Source organism: Lactuca virosa, chromosome 4 (assembly GCF_052849685.1).
Source record: "Lactuca virosa cultivar CGN04683 chromosome 4, Lactuca_virosa_CGN04683_v6, whole genome shotgun sequence".
Taxonomy (NCBI): domain Eukaryota; kingdom Viridiplantae; phylum Streptophyta; class Magnoliopsida; order Asterales; family Asteraceae; genus Lactuca; species Lactuca virosa.
In genome coordinates this window covers 526,210,763-526,231,740 of record NC_136429.1, presented here as the reverse complement: position 1 = coordinate 526,231,740, position 20,978 = coordinate 526,210,763, and the positions used below count along the sequence as shown (strand labels likewise).

Below are 20,978 nucleotides of genomic sequence, written 5' to 3'. Positions count from 1 at the left end.
TTTTTATTTTTTGCATATTGTACTATTGAGCACGAATCAACTTTCTTATTTTATGGATTAATCATAAAAATACCGAAAATGGATGTCATGTTAGAAAATAACCATATTTTAAATATACCATTCATTTTGCAAACTGTTTTTGCTTCACAAAATTTTGCTTTATAAACATCCACCACGAAGTCTCTTTTTTTACAAGAAGAAAAAAAGGCGACTTTTGTTTGTGAGATGAGATCATTTTTTAAAAGTATAATGTCATTTCAGACATTTCGCAATGTCCCACTTAGTAAAATGGATTATTATGTTAAATAAGTAAGAAAAATGATCATTTGATGACATATGTCCTTTTTTTAATCATTCTAATGATTACCCTTATTTTATTCTTTATCTTTGAGATAATTATTCTGAAAATGCATATTAATTAAACACCCATTCAATATTATTTAACGAACAAACGATGTGGTTGGGTATATATATACAAAAATAAAAAAATATGCATGGAGGGGTGACACGTGGAGTTTTGTGGTACGTCCAAACCTGATCCCTCATATTATCCATGCAAAAACCGGAGATATGGAATTAGTATAAAACCCCAATGAAAACTCCGACGACTGATCACATCAACCTCTTCCGCCGTTGTGGTGATCAATGTCTGCAACAGCCGCTGCATTTACACCCAATTTCAACACTCCATCTCTCAAGAAACCCTCCACCACCGTTTCCACTTGTATTGCAAGGCTGAGCAACACCTCATCATCCTCCACACCTCCTCCTCCTACTCCAAGCCTCATCCGTAATCAGCCCGTTTTTGCTGCCCCAACTCCGATCATCACCCCCACTTGGGTATATATATAATTTTTATTTAACTACTTTTAAGTTTATCATTTTATACTATTATTTTTTAGCATTTTCTATTTTGCTACATTTATGGGAGTTAGCTGTAGCCAAACGATTTATTTTAATGAGACATGAAAAAGCTAGCACACATGAGACGTGGGGTTTTATCATTAATGTCTTAATGAAAACAGCCATAAAGACAATGTCGAAACTGATGAAATCTCGTTAATAAATAAATGACGATTTTTTTTGTTTGAAAGATGCATGATGATATATATAGAATGAAATTCTGAAATGTGATATATTTGCAGAGAGGAGACATGGGAAACGAATCGTATGAGGAGGCCATTGCTGCACTTAAAAAACTTCTAAGGTAAAGATATATTAATAGATTTTATGTAGGAACGAGTAACGAGTCCTTTATTTCGATATAGATATAGATTTACATAATAAACCAATAAATATTGAGTTTTTTAAAGTTAAAATTATAAATTGTCAAAACCACATGTTCTTTTAAGTCTAAAAGGCTAAATAATTCCCAATTTCACTTAAAAGGTAACACTTTCCCAACGTCCCACAACCTTTTTATTATTTGATTAAATAAATTCTGAATATTATAAATAATTTAATGATGGTTTTGCAGTGAGAAGGGAGAGTTGGCACCTGTGGCTGCAGCAAAAATTGATGCAATCACAGCTGAGCTTCAAACACCAAACTCCAAACCAGCATTTGACCCTGTTGAGAGGATCAAAACTGGATTTGCCAAATTCAAGACCGAAAAATATATGTAAGTTTTTTATGATAAATATTTTTTTTATAAAGATTTTGTTTTACTAAATGCTCGTGTGGTGGAGTTATATGCAGAACTAATCCAGCTTTGTATGATGAACTTTCAAAAGGCCAGAGCCCAAAGGTATACTACTCATTTTAAAGAAAAATCAGTGAAATGGCACTGTACTTTCAAACTTTTTCTTAGAGTAAAACTTTGTTCGGCACGCCACATCTACCTTATTTTTCGAGCTTTTTAAGGTTGTCATGTTTGGCAAACCAAAACATAGCTTTTTAAAAAGCTACTTAGACTAGCTTTTCAGTTGGCCAAACATCGCCTAAGAGTATAGCTATTTTTTTGCAATTGGCCCCAAAACTTTCCTTTTGCAATTTTGGTCCTTATTTAAGGCTCTTGTAACGTCTTTGGTCCATGTTCCAACTAAAATGACTACTTTTTGGTCATTGAGTATATAGTTGATTTTTGCAATATTGATCTCAAAAATAGTCATTTTGGGACAGGGACCAAAAGCGTTCAAAACCTTAAATAAGGACCCAAATTGCAAGAGAAAACTTTTTGGGACCAAAATTGAAAATTTTAGCTATACTCAGGGACCAAAAATGTAATTTACTCTTTTTCTTATGAAGACATTGTACTTTAGAAAATCTACTTTCACTCTTTTTTTTTCCTTATATAGGCTTTAAAATCCCATCCAATCATTTTGTAATTTTTTAAAAGTAGAATGCTATAACAGGAAGAAATGAAAGTAGGATGCTATTAACATTTAACATGTACCAATGATATATATATATATATATATATATATATATATATATATATATATATATATATATATATATATATATATATATATATATATGCAGTTTATGGTGTTTGCATGCTCAGACTCCCGGGTTTGCCCATCACACGTGTTGGATTTCCAGCCTGGCGAGGCATTTGTTGTCCGTAATGTAGCCAACATGGTTCCTCCATTTGACAAGGTTCAATCACAGTTTTAATTATTTATCATCATCATCATCATCATCATCATCATCATAAGTCATAATAATAATAATAATAATAATAATAATAATAATAATAATAATCATCTAAAGAATCGCAACTTAATTATTGGTTTTCTTGATTACTTGCAAAAACAGGTTAAATATGCTGGAGTAGGAGCTGCTGTTGAGTATGCAGTTCTTCATCTCAAGGTAATTTCGAAAATGGGTCGGGTCGGACTGTAGTTATTAATAATGGGTCAAATGGTAACACTAAAAAATTTATCACCTCCTAACTTATTAATATATTAACTAGATAAGAAAGGGTTGACAGGTCAGCCAAACATATTTTGACTATTCCTAATGATGATAAATATTTTGATAAACATAGTCCTAACCTTTTTCTCAAATATTATTTTTAAACATCATTTATCCAAACAAAAGTTAATGGGAAAAAAACACTACCTAATTCGTGCATGAGACACATGTTTAAAAGTTATTGAATTGAATGATATGATCATGCAGGTTGAGCAAATAGTTGTAATTGGACATAGCCGTTGTGGTGGGATCAAGGGTCTAATGACCTTTCCAGATGAAGGACCTCACGTTACGTAAGTTTTATTGACCTTTCTATATGTAAAAAGTTAGGACCTGGTGAAAATTACTGTTTTGCCCTTGTTTTATCTTCAATTCCTTCGCATTGATATGGCAGTGATTTCATCGAGGACTGGGTCAAAGTTGCTCTCCCTGCAAAGTCAAAGGTGAAAGCAGAGCATACCAGTTCATCTCTTGATGATCAATGTGTAACCTGTGAAAAGGTAAATAGTAATTAATCTTCAATGAGGTTAACATTTCTCTTTTGTTTTGTGTGTGTTTTAAGAACTAATAATCATGTGTTGACTTTTCAGGAGGCAGTCAATTTGTCTCTAGCAAACCTGTTGACTTACCCGTTTGTAAGAGATGGACTAGTGAATAAAACACTGGCACTTAAGGGTGGACACTATGACTTTGTTAATGGGGCATTTGAGCTGTGGGGACTTGATTTTGGACTTTCTCCTACTACTTGTGCTTGATTGATGATTCACACTTGTATTTTATATAATTCCATCTTTACCCTTCACTCTTTTGTTCCACTTGAATTTCACCTACCATCTCTACTTGTAATAATTCTGGTGTTTGAACCTCTTCTGATATAATAAATCAAGTCTTTGATATGTATGCATATGCTTAATCTATCATTTCTTATATTATATTTCGGAATGATTTTTCTATGCATAATAGGACACTGCTAATTCAGGCGAGTTTAACCAAAATTTAGAAATTATGCCTAACTAACTAAAATCTCCTACCTAAGATAGCATGTGGAAATATCGGATTTCATGCTATTTACATTACAAATTAAATAAAGGTTTAATATCATACATAAAAGACCTTATATTTTGGATTTTTTTTCCGAATTAAACCTCAACTTTAACTTTTTATTAAAAAGGACCTTACATTTTTCCATTTATTCCGATTTGGCCATTTTAGTAGGTTTACTAATAATCGTCGGGTTTTATACATTTATTTCCAGAAAAACCCTCAATCTTTTTTTCCGAAAACCCCCTCAGATTTTTACTTTTTCTCCGAAAAAATCCATCAATTTGTTTTTCCAAAATTGTCAAATGTGAGTGCTTTTTCGGAAAAAAAAATTTAAGAGTTTTTGAAAAAAAAAGTGGAGGGTTTTTTCGGAAAAAAATTGTCTAAAACCGGAAGATTATCGGTATACCTACTAAAAGGGCCAAATTCGGAAAAAAAATAGAAAAATGCAAGGTCTTTGTTAGGAAAAAAAAATTGAGGTTTAATCCGGAAAAACCCAAAATATAAGGTCTTTTATTGATATTAACCCTTAGATATATTTTTTATTAAAAACAATAAATTTGGGGAGAATCAAAATTTGAGCCTTAAACAATGGAATTTAGGCTTTGATATCTTGGGCTCTGAAACTCCTTCAAAAGTTAAAAATATTTGAAGTTTGCATGTTTTTCCATAAGTTTGTGACACACCTCAGATATTCTAGTAAGGGCAGTTATGGAAATTCAATAAAATGATAATGGCATCCGATAGTAGAAGGGTAATTTAGGCAATTTAGGTTTTATTTCTGTTAGAGCGGTATTTCGCTAGTAGTGGGAGATGGTGAAATCAGGTCTTGTACCTTGGGAGAGGCTAGGCTCTCGAATCTCTAGCAAAATCCTCAGGGTTTTCTATTGTTCATTTTGGGTGTAATCAATTCAGTGAAGCTTTTGGGTATCGTTTCTTGTTTTGACTTTTGATTCTATTTTGAAAAGTCAGTTCATAGCAGTTTTTCATGTTCCTAAATGTCACTATAGTTGGGGTTTGTTGCAGTTAAACATTACATAAAACATCGGAGGAAAATACAATATGAAATACCAAACTGATATTAGGTCAAACAACCTATAGAGGGTTTAGGAAATTATGCCCAATGCAATCTGGCTGATGTAAGTCTGAATTTCCTCAATGATAGGTAGATGTCCATTTTGTATGAATAAACCTGAACCATGTAGCTTCATTCATAAATCATAATTCTAAATAAAAGATGATAGATATAGAAATATTTGGTAGCTACATATTCATGGACATGACAAGAGTAAAGTAACTATAATGGCATTCTGAAAGGATTACAACTATATATAGTTTCAAGTTAATACATGATTGTGGTTGTAGACTATTTACATGACCCACTATTAGGAAACAATACGTCAAATAATACAGTGTGAGATATTTCTCATAATAAATAGTAAATACAAATTCACAACCTGACCTCACATTTTGAGGAATCATGATTCATCGGCTTTGGGCTCAAGTATCACAGGGATCTTCTCTACATGGTCACCACGAAGCACCTCAACAGACACCTGATCATCACAAAACAACTTGAAGATCGAAACAAGCTGAATGTTTGAAATAATAACTTCAATAGTTAACAAAGAACTTACTGTTTCACCAACTTTACATTGGTCAAGAATTCTGTATAAATCACTTCCATTAGAGACTTTTTTTCCATTTACAGATGTGATAATGTCACCCAATATGAGCCTTCCATACGTGTCACGTTTCGTTGATAGAAGACCCTGTAGGTCCAGGTTAATTGGTGTATGTAAAATAAATAAAAGATAAAAATTACAATGCTGACATGACAGTCCGTTGAACTGTATTAAAGTTTAAAGGGTTGCGGGGGTTAAAAAGGTAAAGTCATATAGAAAGTGTGATGATGATGTGGCAATCCATTAAACATGATAAGAGTTAAAAGGTAAAGTTGTATAGAAAGTGGAATTACCGCTTTTCCAGCTGGACCATTTGGAGGGGCATCTAAGACAAGTACTCCACTGACTCCAAGTTGTTCCACAGACTGATCAGGTGCAAACTTAATTCCTAAAATAGGTCTTGTAACTTTCCCAAATTGCACCAACTGGTCAACAATTCCACCAACCTAAACATATGATTCAATAAAAAGAAAATTATTTAGGAGGCCCCACAACCCTAGATGAGAATTTAGGAGAAAACGAGGGTAGAGTAATGTAACTTACAGTGTCAACTGGAATGGAAAATCCAACACCAGATGATGCACCAGATGGAGAGTATATAGCTGTATTAATCCCAATAAGGTTTCCTGAGCTATCAAGAAGTGGGCCTCCACTATTACCAGGGTTAATAGCAGCATCTGTCTGGATAACATCTTGGATTGGACGCCCAGTTGCAGCTGAGCTTATTTCTCTCCTTAGCCCACTTCAAATAAGAAAACCAATACATTACCAAATGTTTTACATGTATTTTACTATGCATAATATGTATATTGGTAGTCCACAAACTCATATTAGGAAAAGTATGAACTACAAATAGTCCTTGTATTCTATACAATGCAAAACAATATTGTGTAGAATATAAAAGTTGTCTTTCAATTTGTGTTTGTGAGTATGATTAAGATGTAGAATGTCACCCTTGCACTTCAACCAAAACTTTTCATACCTGATGACACCAGTTGTTAGTGTGTGATCAAGCCCAAACTACAAAAAAAAGATGAACTTTCTTATTAGTCATCAGAGCCCTGTGATGCTAGAAACTTAATTGAAGATGACAAATAAGGATTAACAAGGAGAGCTACTGCATGAAATATTGATTTGAAGCAGCAACTTAGCAGAACATATACGTATGAAGTATATAATAATATAATATGCTTGTGTGTATGCACACTCACAGGGTTTCCTATAGCAAACACTTTTTGTCCAACAAGCAAGTCAGCAGACACACCAACTGGAATTGGTCTCAATTTATCTTTTGGTGCATCGATACGCAGTACTGCAACATCCTTATCTTGGTCAAAGCCAACTACTTTTGCATCATATGTGGTCTGATCAGCAAGAGTTACCCTGTTTATACATAAATCAACTTGTTGCCAGCAAAGAGAAGAAAAAGAAATGTATCACAGACATTTCTAATATATCCTAATGATGGATGTTGATAATGCAACTACAGCTGACAAACTGATTTATGCATTTTACAAGGTGTACAAGGAATACAAATACTAAGATCATTGAAAATATCGGAAACATATACCTACTCTATTAGGTTAAACTTAAACCATGTGGTTTTTAGAAGGTCGAGAGATCCTCTCAGACATGATAGATCAGCAAACTATATCTCCTATTACTACTACAGGTTACATTTGGTGCTGCCATGATTTTGAGTGTTTATATACCATGGATTATTTCAGTATTCTTATTACATCGGATTTGGTTTATAGTACATCGCTTAAAGGACTTGTAATCAACAACCAAAAGCATCAGGATATGTCACTATGGGAAGGCATCAATCACTTATCTGTTGTTCTTTTATTCGTTTTCATTTCTGAAACTTGTCATCTCTTCTAATTAAGCCTACTAGTCAAATCAAACTTACAACCAATCATTCAACTCAATATTCGTCGCAAGTTTTAAATGAAAAAACAATATTCACTCTGCATATTCCATGACATGAGAGAAGAGGCAAAACTTGACCAACCTGAGATCGGACGCACCTCGAATAACATGATAATTTGTGACAATGTGACCTTTTTTATCCCAAACAAAGCCTGATCCAGACCCCTGAGGCACCTCCAATACATCCAAAGTAAATGCATCCTGCCTAGACAACATAACTTCACTCAGAAAACGAATGAATTAACAAAAGTCTAGTATCTCCATTGAGCTCATGAGATAAAAAAATGCCTGACGTTAGCATCATATCCTTTATCAATCATTTCTATATGTTTATCCGATGATCCGTGATAAAATTAAAAAAAAAAAAAAAAAAAAAAACATCAGATGAGAACTATCTATCGAAATCAACTAGATCATCAGAATTCTGCCTTTGGACCACATAATTCATTTCCAGATTCAACAAACACAACGACAGCCACAAAAACAGATGTTTACTTAAATTATTGTAATAGAAGTACCTGGAAGCTAAGTTAGTGATGTAGACGACGGAAGGCGTATTATCCTGGAAAAGACGAACAGTAGCTAGCTCGTCGGTCTGTAACTTCCGAGAGGGAGTAACAACAAAGGCAGCAGCCGAATCGACATCGGTAACAAAAATAGAGACGGAAAGTGCTGCAGAAGTGATTAACACGAATAATGAATCTAGGAATTTGTTGAGGGTAGAACAATTGGCGGACTCCGGCGCCGACGAGTGGTTACTGTGAGAAGTTTGGCGAAGAGAGGCAACGATACAAGTGCTACGGAGACTGCGAGGAGAGAAGCTTTTTGAAAGAGGAAGCGTGGCTTTTGGGAGACGATTCGCAGAAGGAAATCGGGGAGGGAGAGTCGGAGAAGAGAAGTATGTGGAGAGGAATGAATATGCAGCCATTCCTGTTCTGCGATTCCTGCTGCGTAAGCATAGATTGATGACTTGTTTTTATGCATATTGGGCAATTTCAATCAAATATTAGTTTAATTTCTTTTCTTATTGTCTCAGATTTATTCAACTAGACAACTACTAGTCATTTAACAGCTAAAAATAAAAATAAAAATAAAATAAAAACATTAATGAAAAGTTACTATCTAAACTCTTGATCAAAGAAAAAAACCTTTGATATATTGTTGAATGATTTTAATCTTTTAATGGTTATAAAGAAGGTATGGTTCTTTAATTGTTCGGAGGTTTTTAATTTACTCTTCAGTTGTTATATAAAAGCTATATATTTTACCTACAACTTAAGGTTTTGTCAAACATACACCAAATAGCAGCTCAATTGAAATACAAATTAAGCCGCTTTCTTTCTGTATCACACACAAATTACTCTAAAAATAAATCTAAAAATAAAACAAGTTCCCTTGTTGTCAAGCAAATTCTCCATGGATGAGCATCTTACCATCTACACTGTTTGTTTGGCAAGATGGTAGTTGGCGGGTGTGTGCGGAGGAACTTAATAGTATGGACAGTGTTTCCAGCATGTATAAAAATGTAATGATTGTAAGATATCATTTTTTATATGTAATAGTGAGTATGTAGTGTCAAACATGTAATAGTGTGTATAGTATGTATGACATGTACTCAATAATGCATAGTAGTATCAAATACACGTACTATATGTAATAATATAAAATTAGGTATATATCTAACATAGATAATTGGCTAACAATAGTTAGTCTATTGTTTGTTGTTTGTAACTTACCCCATTTGAAACCAAACGTTTGGTCGGTTGCCACATTTGGATTAAAAGAAATTAAAATTTCACCTAAAACCCACGGGTTTGCTCCCCCAAACATCAGTTGCCCTTTTCTTTTCTTTTATTTATTTGTTTATAATTCTTTTTTAAACATTATTTTGTAATTAATTTCATTCTACTTTTATTTAAAAAATAAACAAAATATATTAAAATACGTATGTGGAAGAGTAGTCTAAGACTACCCTCATTCACAACCCAATCCAACCCAATCATTTATTATAAAACTAATTTCTCTTTCTTCCACATCCATAATACAATTAAACTCAAATTTTTACTCCCATCAGCAATCAAACCCAATCTAATTTTATATTAAAAAAATATAAAATTTATTATATCAATATTGGTATCATTTTGTAGAGAAAAATTAATCATGTATTTTGATATATTTTATTTAATTTTTTAATCAAAATAAAATACAATTATTAACAAAATTAAAATTTAATTACAAAAGCTATTTTACATATACTGTTGACACGTGGGTTTAGTTGGGTTTAGTTAATGGTAATAGGAGGCGAGCATTGGTGAGCTAGGGTTGTGTCTCCGGCCTAGGTCACCAAAATTAATTTTGTTTTCATTTTTTTCTAATCCATAAATGGTGATCGGCTCGCCCATATAACCCCAATGGGGTAGTCTAAGGAACCTAATCCCAAGAAATAAAACAGAACGAAAAAATTGTGAATTAATTTACTCTCAATTTGTCTATTGTAGTTTCTAACTTCTGAATAGCAGATCATCTACCTTAAAAGTATCATCCAAGAACTCGACAAGCAGACGAATATCATACAATTTAAAGATCACGATCAAGTACTCTCTTGTTTATCATTTTTAATACTCTATAACTTTTAATTTGGAAATTGTTTGTCTGCATGTTTGTGTGTGTGTGTGTGTGTTTGACAAGAGTAAGATTATTCATAAAACTTCTTTAGGAGACACTTCAACTCGATGGAACAAATTGGCTCCTATCAAATGGAATGTGTTGGTATGAACAAATTATCCATTAAAGATAACTAGATTATGACCCGCGTTAAACGCGGGGAGCACATAAAAAAACATAGAATTTTAAACATATATTATCATAGGAAGCATGACAATTAAAAGTACATTACTATAGCTATTTTAAATTCATTAACATACATTACAATAGCTATTTTAACCTCATAACAATTAAAAATACATTACCATAATCAATAAACACAAACATTATTTTCCCATTAGAGTTTAAATAAACTTCCACAAAATATCGTAGACGAAATTAAAAATTCGTCTTGGCATATCTCTGATGGTAGTTGCTTCCAACATCTTCGATTCAAACACTATATTTGTAAATCGGTTGAAATCAAAACATTTACTGCAAATAAAATAATAAGGCAAAGATTAAGGAAATTAACTTTAAGCTTAAAACAAAATGACAATAATAAGCTTGGTCAATATAGTTTGTTATTTAAACTTAAAACAACTTGACAATAATATACTTGGTCAATTTAGTCCATAATCGGTTGTAAGTCAACATTGTATTAAAAGAGATCTAAAACTATCCCGTTTATGTTTTTGTGTGTAAAAAAAATGCTTGAACACATAACAATGACCAAATATTTGAATTTTATCTGAATTATTATAATTTTGTATTGTACATAGATAATAAAACATGAGTTTATGATTAAAAGAATAAATAAAAAAACTAATAAATCATAGAGTAATATAAAATATTTAAATAGTTCATTACAAAAAACAACTATGTTTGAATGCAAATTAAACCAACTTCCTGTTTCATACATTGTTTGAAATGAATCATATTAAAATCCTACTTCATATGAATGGTACATAGAAAATCAAAACAATAATAGAATGGGGAAATTCTTATATAAAAATGTTAAATAAACCTTGTTCCAATCAGGAATCTCATCAATGTTTTTTATTTGAAAATGGAGGTAGGAATCTTCTAGATTGGCCACAACAGTATCTGAGTTGAGCTGCGATGTACGGCTAGAAGACTCAACATTCATATCCAAAGCATTAAGACTACATATACATTACAGGATTTAGTAAGCTAAATATCTTAAGTATGGTAAGTAACTAATTGAAAGTAATAATTACACTTGTCATCATATAAAAACATAAAACATTACAGGATTCATAATTATTAAGAAAACATACTTTGATTTAAACTCTAAAATGTGAGGCATATCATCATTTATATGCAATCTAGATCCAAACAAACAATTACCAACTTAAGGCTGACCTGGAAATAAAAAGTAAAATAATATTTTCAGTAATTACTTTGAAGTTGAAACGATAATCTGTTGGAAAAAATCCATACCACCCCAAATTTTGAGTTTGGCCAAACGTAGCAGGATGATAACCGGAGCAGTTTCATTATGATGTTGTGAAATGTAAGTATTCTGCTTCAGTGCAAAACTGTCCCATAAAGCAACTGTAATTTTCGTACCACTAAAAATGCATGGTGGTTATTAATGAAAGATAAATATAAAAGTGGGAAAGTGTAATAATAAAAGAGAGATATGTACCTTAAATCCTGAGCAACCAGATTCATTAACCTTTTTTCTCTTCCATTCTCATCAATGACTCGCATGGGATCAGTTGACACAACTTTCACCAAGAAAATCTATGTGACAAAATGTAATAAATTAGTAATAATAATACAAATGTGTATTACATTAAAAATTGAAGTATAGAAATAAGTTAAACTAATAAAATAACAACATACCAAATGCAACACGAGTGTCAAAGTTCCTGGCTAGCAAATCTGGGAAAGAGATAAAATGATAAGGATCTACCATATCAACAAAATCAGTGGATACACGAACTTTTGTGGTTTTATAGAAATTGATTTTATGTTTATGAGGAACAAGCATGTAATCGCCTTCATTGCTAGCCATAGCAAAGTTACTGATCTCCCTAACAGCTCCTTCATCGAATAGAGATTCAAATAGAGGAATATTTTTTTTTTTGCTTGTATTTTACTGCCCTGAAGGTGACAATGAAAAATAAGTAAGTGTAAACAAAAGAAATTAATAAAAAACATAAAAATAATATTGTAGAAACATCCATATTTTTCTGTCACATATAAAAAGCAATCAAAATACCTTTTTTATGCAAAAATACATAAATTTGAAGTAATAACATAAAAATCTGACAATCTAATTACTAAAGTTTGTAGAAACATTACACAATTAATAATAAGAAGAAATCGACATACTTACTTGATTATTAAAATTAATAAAGCTATATAAAAATAATATTGAGTGAAGGGATCGGGAACTAAAATCACAAGATTTTTAATAATTGTAAATTTATCTGATTGATAAAAAAGAGAGGAATAATAAGAGATTTCATTGCATAGACTAAAGTTGATAATTAAAATTATTTGAATAGAAATAAAACAGAAGAACAGAAATCGATTTTAATTCATATTTTTCTGTCACATATTTGAAGCAATTTGAATAACATAAGAATTTGACAATCTAAAAAATAAAGTTTGTAGAAACTGTACCTGCTGGTCAATTAAAATCATGTCTAGGCTCCCGACCATATTAGGATTGTTTTTATAGGTCTGCTTCCAAAGCAAGACGACTTTAACATGTATGTTCCAAGACTCTTTGGATGCATCGATTTCAGCAACCTTATCAAACACGACCCGATCTGCATTGTTAGTTGCCATGGAATATTATTATCTACAATGAAAGGAGATAATTAGTTAGAGAGACAATTGATTTGGAATGAAAAATCGTAGACACTATATTTATAGGAAAAAATAAATTTGATTAATGCTGATATGACATAAAGATTTTGGATTGTAATATCATTTCCATACTTAAAATATGTCTTATGTATGGTATGATATCGAAAATAATATCAATATAACATGTCAAATATAATTACAAAAATAGATAAAATCATACCTAATTTAAGATAATAATTACCATATAAAAAACTGTAAATTTGAAAAGTTTGTAGAATAAGAAAAAAATATAATAAATATATAATATTTCAATAAATATGAAATATAATTATAAAAATGACGAATTTGTAAGAGTTGAATTCCGTCACATGTTTGGTTAAGAGGAGATGGAAGAGAATTTGTAAGCCTTGAGCCACCACTTCGGAGTGACCTTGGTTTGTCCTTATGCAATCTGACGCATATATATATTGGAGCGACTTTGGTTCGGCTTCATGATGATCCAAGGCACTTATCATGAGTTTGCCTTGCCTTGGTAACAAACTATGTTGTTGTAACCACAATTTGTTATAGCCAAAATACCATTAAATTCAAACAAAAATTACAAGATGGACATTAAACAGGAAACTAACAACGTACCGTATGAATATCTTAAATGTTGATGTTTTAACGACATGACTATGAGATATGGTTTTATTAACTTGTAAAATGAAATGTTCAATGCAAGTATGGTAATGCCTTTGTTTTTTCCTCGAGCCACAGATAAGATTCATATTAAATTCAACCCAAACCCGTCTATTTTTGGGTTGGGTCATTGTCGGGTTACGGGTTGGATCGAGAGTTGTCACCCCTAATTTTAAATAGATTAATAATAACAACCACAATCATACACCATAATACCATAATGTTTTTGTAATAATCCTAAAACCTAAGATAATCTAAACATAGTTGAATGTCCAAAATTTGGGTATAAACTTCCATCAAATTGACTGGGAACATACTCTGATACGGATTCATATCATATTTTAAATTTTTTGCGGATATTTGAGTTATCGAAAATCCAAAATATATATTTTTAATTATTTTTTAATCCTTCATTATTAATTTAAACTCAACCGACCATTTTTAGTTTTAATATCTTTTAGACACAAGCCTACTTGTAATTTGTTTGTATTAAAGTTTCTTTAGGGTATTTTTATAAGATTTGTATGTATTGACCTAGTGTACAATAAATTAGTTACTGAATCAATTTAATGTAAATTATAAAATGAGTCGTTTAAATAATAAGAATGAAATTGATGTTATTCTTGGCTTTGGCTCTGAAACATTTTGTAATCTCTAAATATTATTAAAAGAGAACCTTAAATTATAATCTTAAGAAATCAGAGCCATTCATTACATTTCAATCCTTAATTTTTCACCATTGGATTGTTTGCTGACATCATCCTTGTTTATCAAACATCGTTACACGCTTTTCTTTTATTTCCTTCGTCGTCTACCCTCTTTCTCTCTCTCAATTGTAACCTAATCACTCCTTTTTTACTTCAGTCATGCCAGAGAACTTATCCCTAATTCACATATACCTCGCCTCTTCAAACGCCTCCAGAAATTTAAAGATTTGGTTAATCGATTTCTCATTTATCTCTTTTCTCCGGCAGTCCTTTGTTAACACCATCCTATGCGGCCGATACAACCTACAAGAAGGTAACTGACCATCCCTTCATCTCTATTTTTGGTTTTCGATCATTATCTAATACTGTGGTTTTGATTATTTTGGGGGTTTTTTTTTGTTAGTCGAACAGACAGATGCCAAGTCCATATATCGATATCGACATGATCTTCTTAGTTTTCTCCCTCTCTTTTGCTCTAAACCCAATCGCTTCCTTCAATCGATACCAGAAAGGGTCACCCCAACGATTTCATACATCAAATCGATCCTATGTGTTCTCCCCTGCTGCTATGTGTTCTTCCTCAGACGACTAAGTCCCGTAATTATGATCGTTGACGCTTTTAATTCTATAACTGAATGGGTTTTTCATCTTTGATGTTTTCATTCAGGAATTGGAGTGATCCTACTTGAAGCAAAATCACTGCAAGAGATGCGCAGATTTGAAGGTATGATACATTGATACTCATAGATTATAATACGTCTTTTCTAAAATTGACTGACTTATCCCTTTATTGATCATAACCCTGCACCAAATCAATGGATTTTTTTCACTTATTGTGATTCATTAATCTCTTAAAAAATCCCTTTCACTGAACTATGAGGTGAAATTATATGTTCAAACTTCTTTATTATGATATTAATGGGAGCATTGTGTTTAAGAAGTTTAATGTTTCATCTATCACATACATCCTATTGTTGATTTACTTATCCTTTATATACTTTATATACTTAATGAATGTATTATTATTAATGAACTTTACCCAAGGTCTTTAGGTATCTATGACATGACATGAAATCCGACACCATTATGTGCTTAGATATATCAATGGAAAAACGATGTCCCATTACAAGCAGCCATTATGGTGTTGTTGATCTCTTGAAGGTACTCAATTGTATACCCCCTTTTTCTGGTTACATTTCTTACTTCTTTAGGGATTTTTATTCTTGTTACCTTGTTTATAAAAGGGTGCATGTAGAAATGGATGGTTCAGTGAAAAAGATAATGAAGAAATTCAAAAGCTTTGAAATGAGGTTGGTAATATTTTTATATGTACTTATATTAATCAATGTTGAGTTCTCTTTCATTTTTTATAGTCTCTTATATAAAGTCTACTCTTTTATGATTTTAGATATCAGGCAGTTTGTGCAGTGTTAAGGATATGAACTTTGGGGAGAACAGATTCCATCACAGTATCTCAGCAGTTATGTTAAGGTGATCTGATATCTCATTATCTCTACAAGTTTCCATTTAGTTTCAACTTCCATAAATGGAAAGTTTTTAAAAATAAATTTTGATTAGAAGGACTATCTTATCCCTTCAGGTTCTATCCAAGTATAAAGATGGATGAAACACTTGCTTTTGTTGAGGCCATGATAATATTGTTCCATTTTCCTTAAACTAATTTTATCTTTAAAATCTATGTAATAATTATAATTTTCTATTTATTGTAGCCGGGATACAGTGCTTTTTTGAAAGATTTTGATATCACAACCAAAGCAATGTCTTCTAATGACAAAATAGTAAGCATTTCTTTTTGTTTTGTTTACATTTATTATGTGATTTTGCTTTTATTTATTTAGTTTTGTTTTTTTTTATTTTTAACTTCACTGCAGTATTTGTCTGTTGCTCAAGTTGATGACACGGAAACATCTTCATGCATCATAAGCCCCCAGCAAGTCATGTATACTTTCTTTTAGCCCCTTGTACTTTTCTCAAAAGCACATATTCTTTTAAAGTAATCGATCTATAATTCTTTCTGATAAATTTCTAGCTTTTTGTTAAATGGAAAAGCAGCGAATGGGAGGACTTGTGTTTTTAAGGTTTATATTATTGAGCATTTGAGCCAATTTGCTTTTGTAAATGGTGTTACATGATCCTATTTCTCGTGTTTCCCTACCAATTCATGTATCTTAAAAGTCAACAAAAGTTAGCTAAAATACCATCAAATACTAAATCCATGTTTTGACTTAAAAATCAATAAAGTCAACTTCTAAAGAATACCATTAAAAATAGTAAATTCATGACCTCATTAGGATCCAGGATCACAGACTCCAACATTAGTGACACATATGCTCAAATTGGGAACCAATCTTCTTCAAGTGGTGGGCCAGTTTAATGGTATATTTATACTCTGAACCCTTTTTTAATAATTTATATGCTTGAATCCTCCATCTTAAATAGAAACTACTATAAATCTTTGTTAGGGAAATGTATTATAATTGTTGCCTTCATGAGTATGATCTCAAATCCAATCTCTCCCATCCTTCCCAAGTATGTGCGTGCCACCAGTTGCTGCTGCTCCTGATCCAGATAATGAATTAACTGAAGGGGCTTTTACCACTAAATTAACCCATAAGGTTCTATTTTATTTTAATACAAATAGCACTTAATTTATCTTAACTAATTAATATGTCTCTAAATCCAACTTCTTATTTTTATACAGCTTCAAACATATCAAGACACCTGTCAAAGGACAATTGTGTAAACATCATCTAAGGTGAGTGTCAATGTTGCATTTGTTACACAATATGAGAAGGGCATTTATGTCTTTTTGCACAGACGAGAATTTACAATTTACCATATTTACCCTTTGCAGTGTTTTGATTATGACAACTATGCGGACATAAACTCAAGAAGACCATCGTGGAAATGTCCCCATTGTAGTCAATCGGTCTGATTCACCACCCTTAAAGAAGCCCTACCATGTTACATGAAACTGAAGGAAGCCAGAGCTTTGTTAGGTAGACTTGAGTACCAGAGAGGCAATTTTGATGTTGCACTTCAAGTTTTATATGGAATCGACATCAGAAGCTTGTCACCAAGGATGATTAGGGCAATTAGTAAGAGAACCCTGAAACGAAATTCCAAGGCCAAAAGGGAAAAAAGAGCTCTAACGCTGACCTGAAGAATAAAACCCCAACTAGAAAAAAAAACATCTCAAATTCACTGGAAGAATGTTCTCTCCACTGTTAGCCTCCTCATCTGTCGTATAAATTATAAAAAAGTGGAACATTTTTGCATAAATTGGTAAAAATGGAACATTGTTGTATAAGTAATAATAATAATAATTATTACTATTTGTAGGTGTGGGTTGTTTGGATTACTCCACATGGATGTTTTCCATCAACGGCTTGAGCATGTTTTTTTTTCTTCTTTTGTGGGATTTTAAAAAGGGCAAATTACATAAAAGCCATTACTTTTATCAACCTTTTAGCTAAAACACCATTATGATTTTTTTTCTTCATTGCAGCCATTATTGACCTACCAAAATTGGTTACCATCTTTAATTGGCTTACATGGATAAATATTTGAAATAAACTAAAGTTGTAAAAAAAATTAAAATTCACAGTTTAGATAAATGCTTTAATGGTCCGTGTTAGAACAAAAGTAACATAACTGATCCCTGAGTAAGAAAATTAACAAAAATTGTTACTATTTAATTTTTTAAAATAGAAATAGGCCCTTTCATGCATGGACTATTTAGAAAACATAGCATGTTTACAACAAAAGACATAACCAAAAATCTGTTAGGTCAATTTCAGTTATAACAATGTACTTTGATTTATGTTAAATATGATACAATAAATAAAAACAACCTCTTAGGTCAATTCCAACAAAATTTTCACTTACGCCATATCTTGAAATAGCATTGTACTTTTGTTTATTTGAAATTGTTAGCGTCCTACTTCGATTTCCTTTAAACGGGACAAAAAAAATGAAAATGCGATGGAACTTTATCCTAAAAAATGAAAGTGCATTGGGTTTACTAAAAATCTAAAATGAAAAGAACTAAGAAATAGAAATTAAACTCACATATAATGCTTAAATTAAATATAAAACAAAATGAATTAAAAAATAGAAATTAAACTCACATACAGTAACACAACCACATACTTACTAAACTAATTTCAGAAATTATTTGCTATTTTGGTCCCTGTTCCATGTTCTAACAAACTTATTACATACACCATAGCTTGAAATGGCATTGTACTTTTGTTTCTTTTAATTTTTGAGCATTCTACTTTCATTTTTTTGAAAGGTACAAAAAAAAATTAAGTAGCCTCGTCAATATCAACATATTGCTATTTGTGCAATAGTTTAACGCAGTAGTTCAATAACTTATAGCATTATACTTTCAAACAGAGTAAAAGACAAACACTAAAAAGGACATACACTGATTTGAGTTGATGTTTTTTTCCTTCAATTTATGCAGATGATTTGTGAGAGATCGGACGTGTGAATGTAATGTTGAAAATAGGAGATATTATGTTTTAAAGTTTATTAAAAACAGGATATAGGATATATGATATTTTTTGTTGCAAGTTATACTTTTAAGGGATAATAAGAATTACTGATTTTCAAGCAATTTAATGGTAATCTCTTATTATAGGTGGCATATAAGATCATATAATTGCCTAAAAAGTTGTATTACTTTCAGATTTAGTGGAGATAATTACATTGTTTGAATATTCATATGTATATGGATGAATTGTGTTGATCCAATAATCATGCACCAGCGTTGATAAGTCTGCACTGATAACTCTCTAATAACTCTATGTAATAATTTGAACATGTTACTCAACCGCCTAAATAATAAAGCAAAAATATTCCTTGGTAGCATTATATTATGAAATAAAAATTAATAAAATAGAAATAAAATTTAAACATTTGTGCATAATCTTAAAACCCATTTGATTGGTTCAAACAAGAACCATCGACCATCAACTTGCCTACAATCATTATTATGAAATATGAAGATGAATATAAATAAAGTCTGCATCTCAAAATTTTTTGGCTTGTTTGATGATTTATAACTATAACAAGACAAAAAAAAATCCATTTAAAGTTTACGCATAAATTTTGTTTTCACAAAATGAGGTCACACGCAGAAAGTTTATTTTTTTTTTAAATAACTTCAGTTTTATGATTATACTTCATAAACCATTAACGTGAAACAATCATTATTTTTTTCACAAACATATACATGACTCAAAGCATGATTGCTAATTTAGCAACCCTTCTTCTTACACCATCTACTCTGAAAATGAAGACTTCCTTCATAAGTTTGATTTCCAAAATATTGCTGATCTCCAACATGTACATGAGGTTTATATACGCAACTTTCATTTATAAAATATATATGATGTGAAATACTTTTTGCATTATTTTTATATTAATCTTTCATTATACTTTTTTTTATCATATATTTTGAAGTTACATTAATATTTTGCAGGAAAAGACATTGATTGTTGTCGGTACGATTAAACGTTTATGTGCTGATGCGGAATGGTACTATTTTACTTGTATTAAATGTCAACAGAAAGCTAAAAAATTTGTTTATATGCATGAGCATCAACTTCAAGATAAATAAGTTTTTGATTGTTACACTTCAACTTGTATGAACAATGAGATATCTTTTGTTCTAAGGTTTTCAATAGTTTTTTATACATATTATTATAATCTACGGTTAAACTTTCTAAGTTTATATTACTGAATTTGTTTATATCAATGCTTTTAGTTTCAAAATCACCATTACAGTATAAGACTTTACCGGTTTGGTGTCACTTACATTATTTGATCGTGATGCAAAGATACTTCTTGAGAAAACCGCACAAGAGTTGCTTGAAAATTTTAATGAGGTTATTGATATTATCTTTATTCACACAAAACTACTTTTAACTTTTTGTCTATCAATTTTTATAACCGTTCATTTTTTTAGGAGAGTAATATGGACATTTATCCATCTGCTATGAATGTACTTTTGGATAAAAAGTTGGCGTTCAAAATTCAAATTTCAAATGATAATTTGAAGAACAAACTTCATGGTTATGAAATCTTAAAGTTCACTGCAATTACTGCTCAATTGGAAAAAAAAATAACATAAAACAGATAACATATGAATTTATTTCTACATTTAGAATTTATTTCGACATTAATGATGCTCTTTTTGCTTATTGTTTTTTTGTTTTACAGTTCTCATCATTGGACTCTAAGATGATTATTGAGGATAAAATCAAACGTAGTATCTTACCACCACCGAATCTTTTGAGATTGTTACTGCCAACAACTACTTCGGTCAAGCAACCTATTGAGATTGTTACTACCACCGAATCATTTGAATGGTCTTCTTTGAAAGATGGTGTTGCCGCTCCTTCTTTGAAGATCCCAAAAATGAAAAAGCTCGAATAACTTTAAGTCATTCATCATTATTTGACATTTTGGCTTGAAGACTTTTTTTTTATTA

The 20,978-nt window shown here is 31.2% G+C and overlaps 2 protein-coding genes across 3 annotated transcripts; one reads left to right on the top strand and one right to left on the bottom strand.

Moving 5' to 3' along the window:
• Positions 1-601: 601 nt before the first annotated feature.
• LOC145109490 (carbonic anhydrase 1-like) lies at positions 602-3,819 on the top strand. Its single transcript, XM_079046662.1, has 9 exons — positions 602-840; positions 1,146-1,207; positions 1,478-1,621; positions 1,699-1,747; positions 2,485-2,601; positions 2,761-2,814; positions 3,127-3,212; positions 3,314-3,419; positions 3,510-3,819. Exons 1-9 carry the CDS (start codon positions 646-648, stop codon positions 3,672-3,674), a joined length of 978 nt encoding a protein of 325 aa, XP_078902788.1. The 5' UTR covers positions 602-645; the 3' UTR covers positions 3,675-3,819.
• Positions 3,820-4,870: 1,051 nt separating this feature from the next.
• LOC145109489 (protease Do-like 1, chloroplastic) lies at positions 4,871-8,554 on the bottom strand. 2 transcript variants are annotated; one of them, XM_079046661.1, is made up of 9 exons: positions 8,096-8,554; positions 7,660-7,782; positions 6,857-7,028; positions 6,628-6,665; positions 6,189-6,387; positions 5,939-6,091; positions 5,598-5,732; positions 5,423-5,516; positions 4,871-5,152 (listed from the first exon to the last, which is right to left on the bottom strand). In XM_079046661.1, the coding sequence occupies exons 1-8, from the start codon at positions 8,503-8,505 to the stop codon at positions 5,439-5,441; spliced, it is 1,308 nt and encodes a 435-aa protein (XP_078902787.1). In that variant the 5' UTR covers positions 8,506-8,554; the 3' UTR covers positions 4,871-5,152; positions 5,423-5,438. The 2 variants fall into 2 exon arrangements, with proteins under 2 accessions (XP_078902787.1, XP_078902786.1); XM_079046660.1 differs by lacking the exon at positions 4,871-5,152 and having other exon boundaries at positions 5,250-5,516; positions 8,096-8,553.
• Positions 8,555-20,978: the final 12,424 nt, after the last annotated feature.

What these genes read in the sequence shown, in the direction of transcription:
- LOC145109490 (XM_079046662.1), top strand. Translation starts at nt 646, where the DNA reads ATGTCTGCAACAGCCGCTGCATTTACACCCAATTTCAACACTCCATCT. An exon ending in CGATCATCACCCCCACTTGG is followed by an intron (nt 841 to 1,145) that starts GTATATATATAA and finishes ATATATTTGCAG; the next exon opens with AGAGGAGACATGGGAAACGA. An exon ending in CAAAAGGCCAGAGCCCAAAG is followed by an intron (nt 1,748 to 2,484) that starts GTATACTACTCA and finishes ATATATATGCAG; the next exon opens with TTTATGGTGTTTGCATGCTC.
- LOC145109489 (XM_079046661.1), bottom strand. Translation starts at nt 8,505, where the DNA reads ATGGCTGCATATTCATTCCTCTCCACATACTTCTCTTCTCCGACTCTC. An exon ending in TGTTTGCTATAGGAAACCCT is followed by an intron (nt 6,666 to 6,856) that starts GTGAGTGTGCAT and finishes TTTTTTTTGTAG; the next exon opens with TTTGGGCTTGATCACACACT. An exon ending in ATGGTCCAGCTGGAAAAGCG is followed by an intron (nt 5,733 to 5,938) that starts GTAATTCCACTT and finishes CTGGACCTACAG; the next exon opens with GGTCTTCTATCAACGAAACG.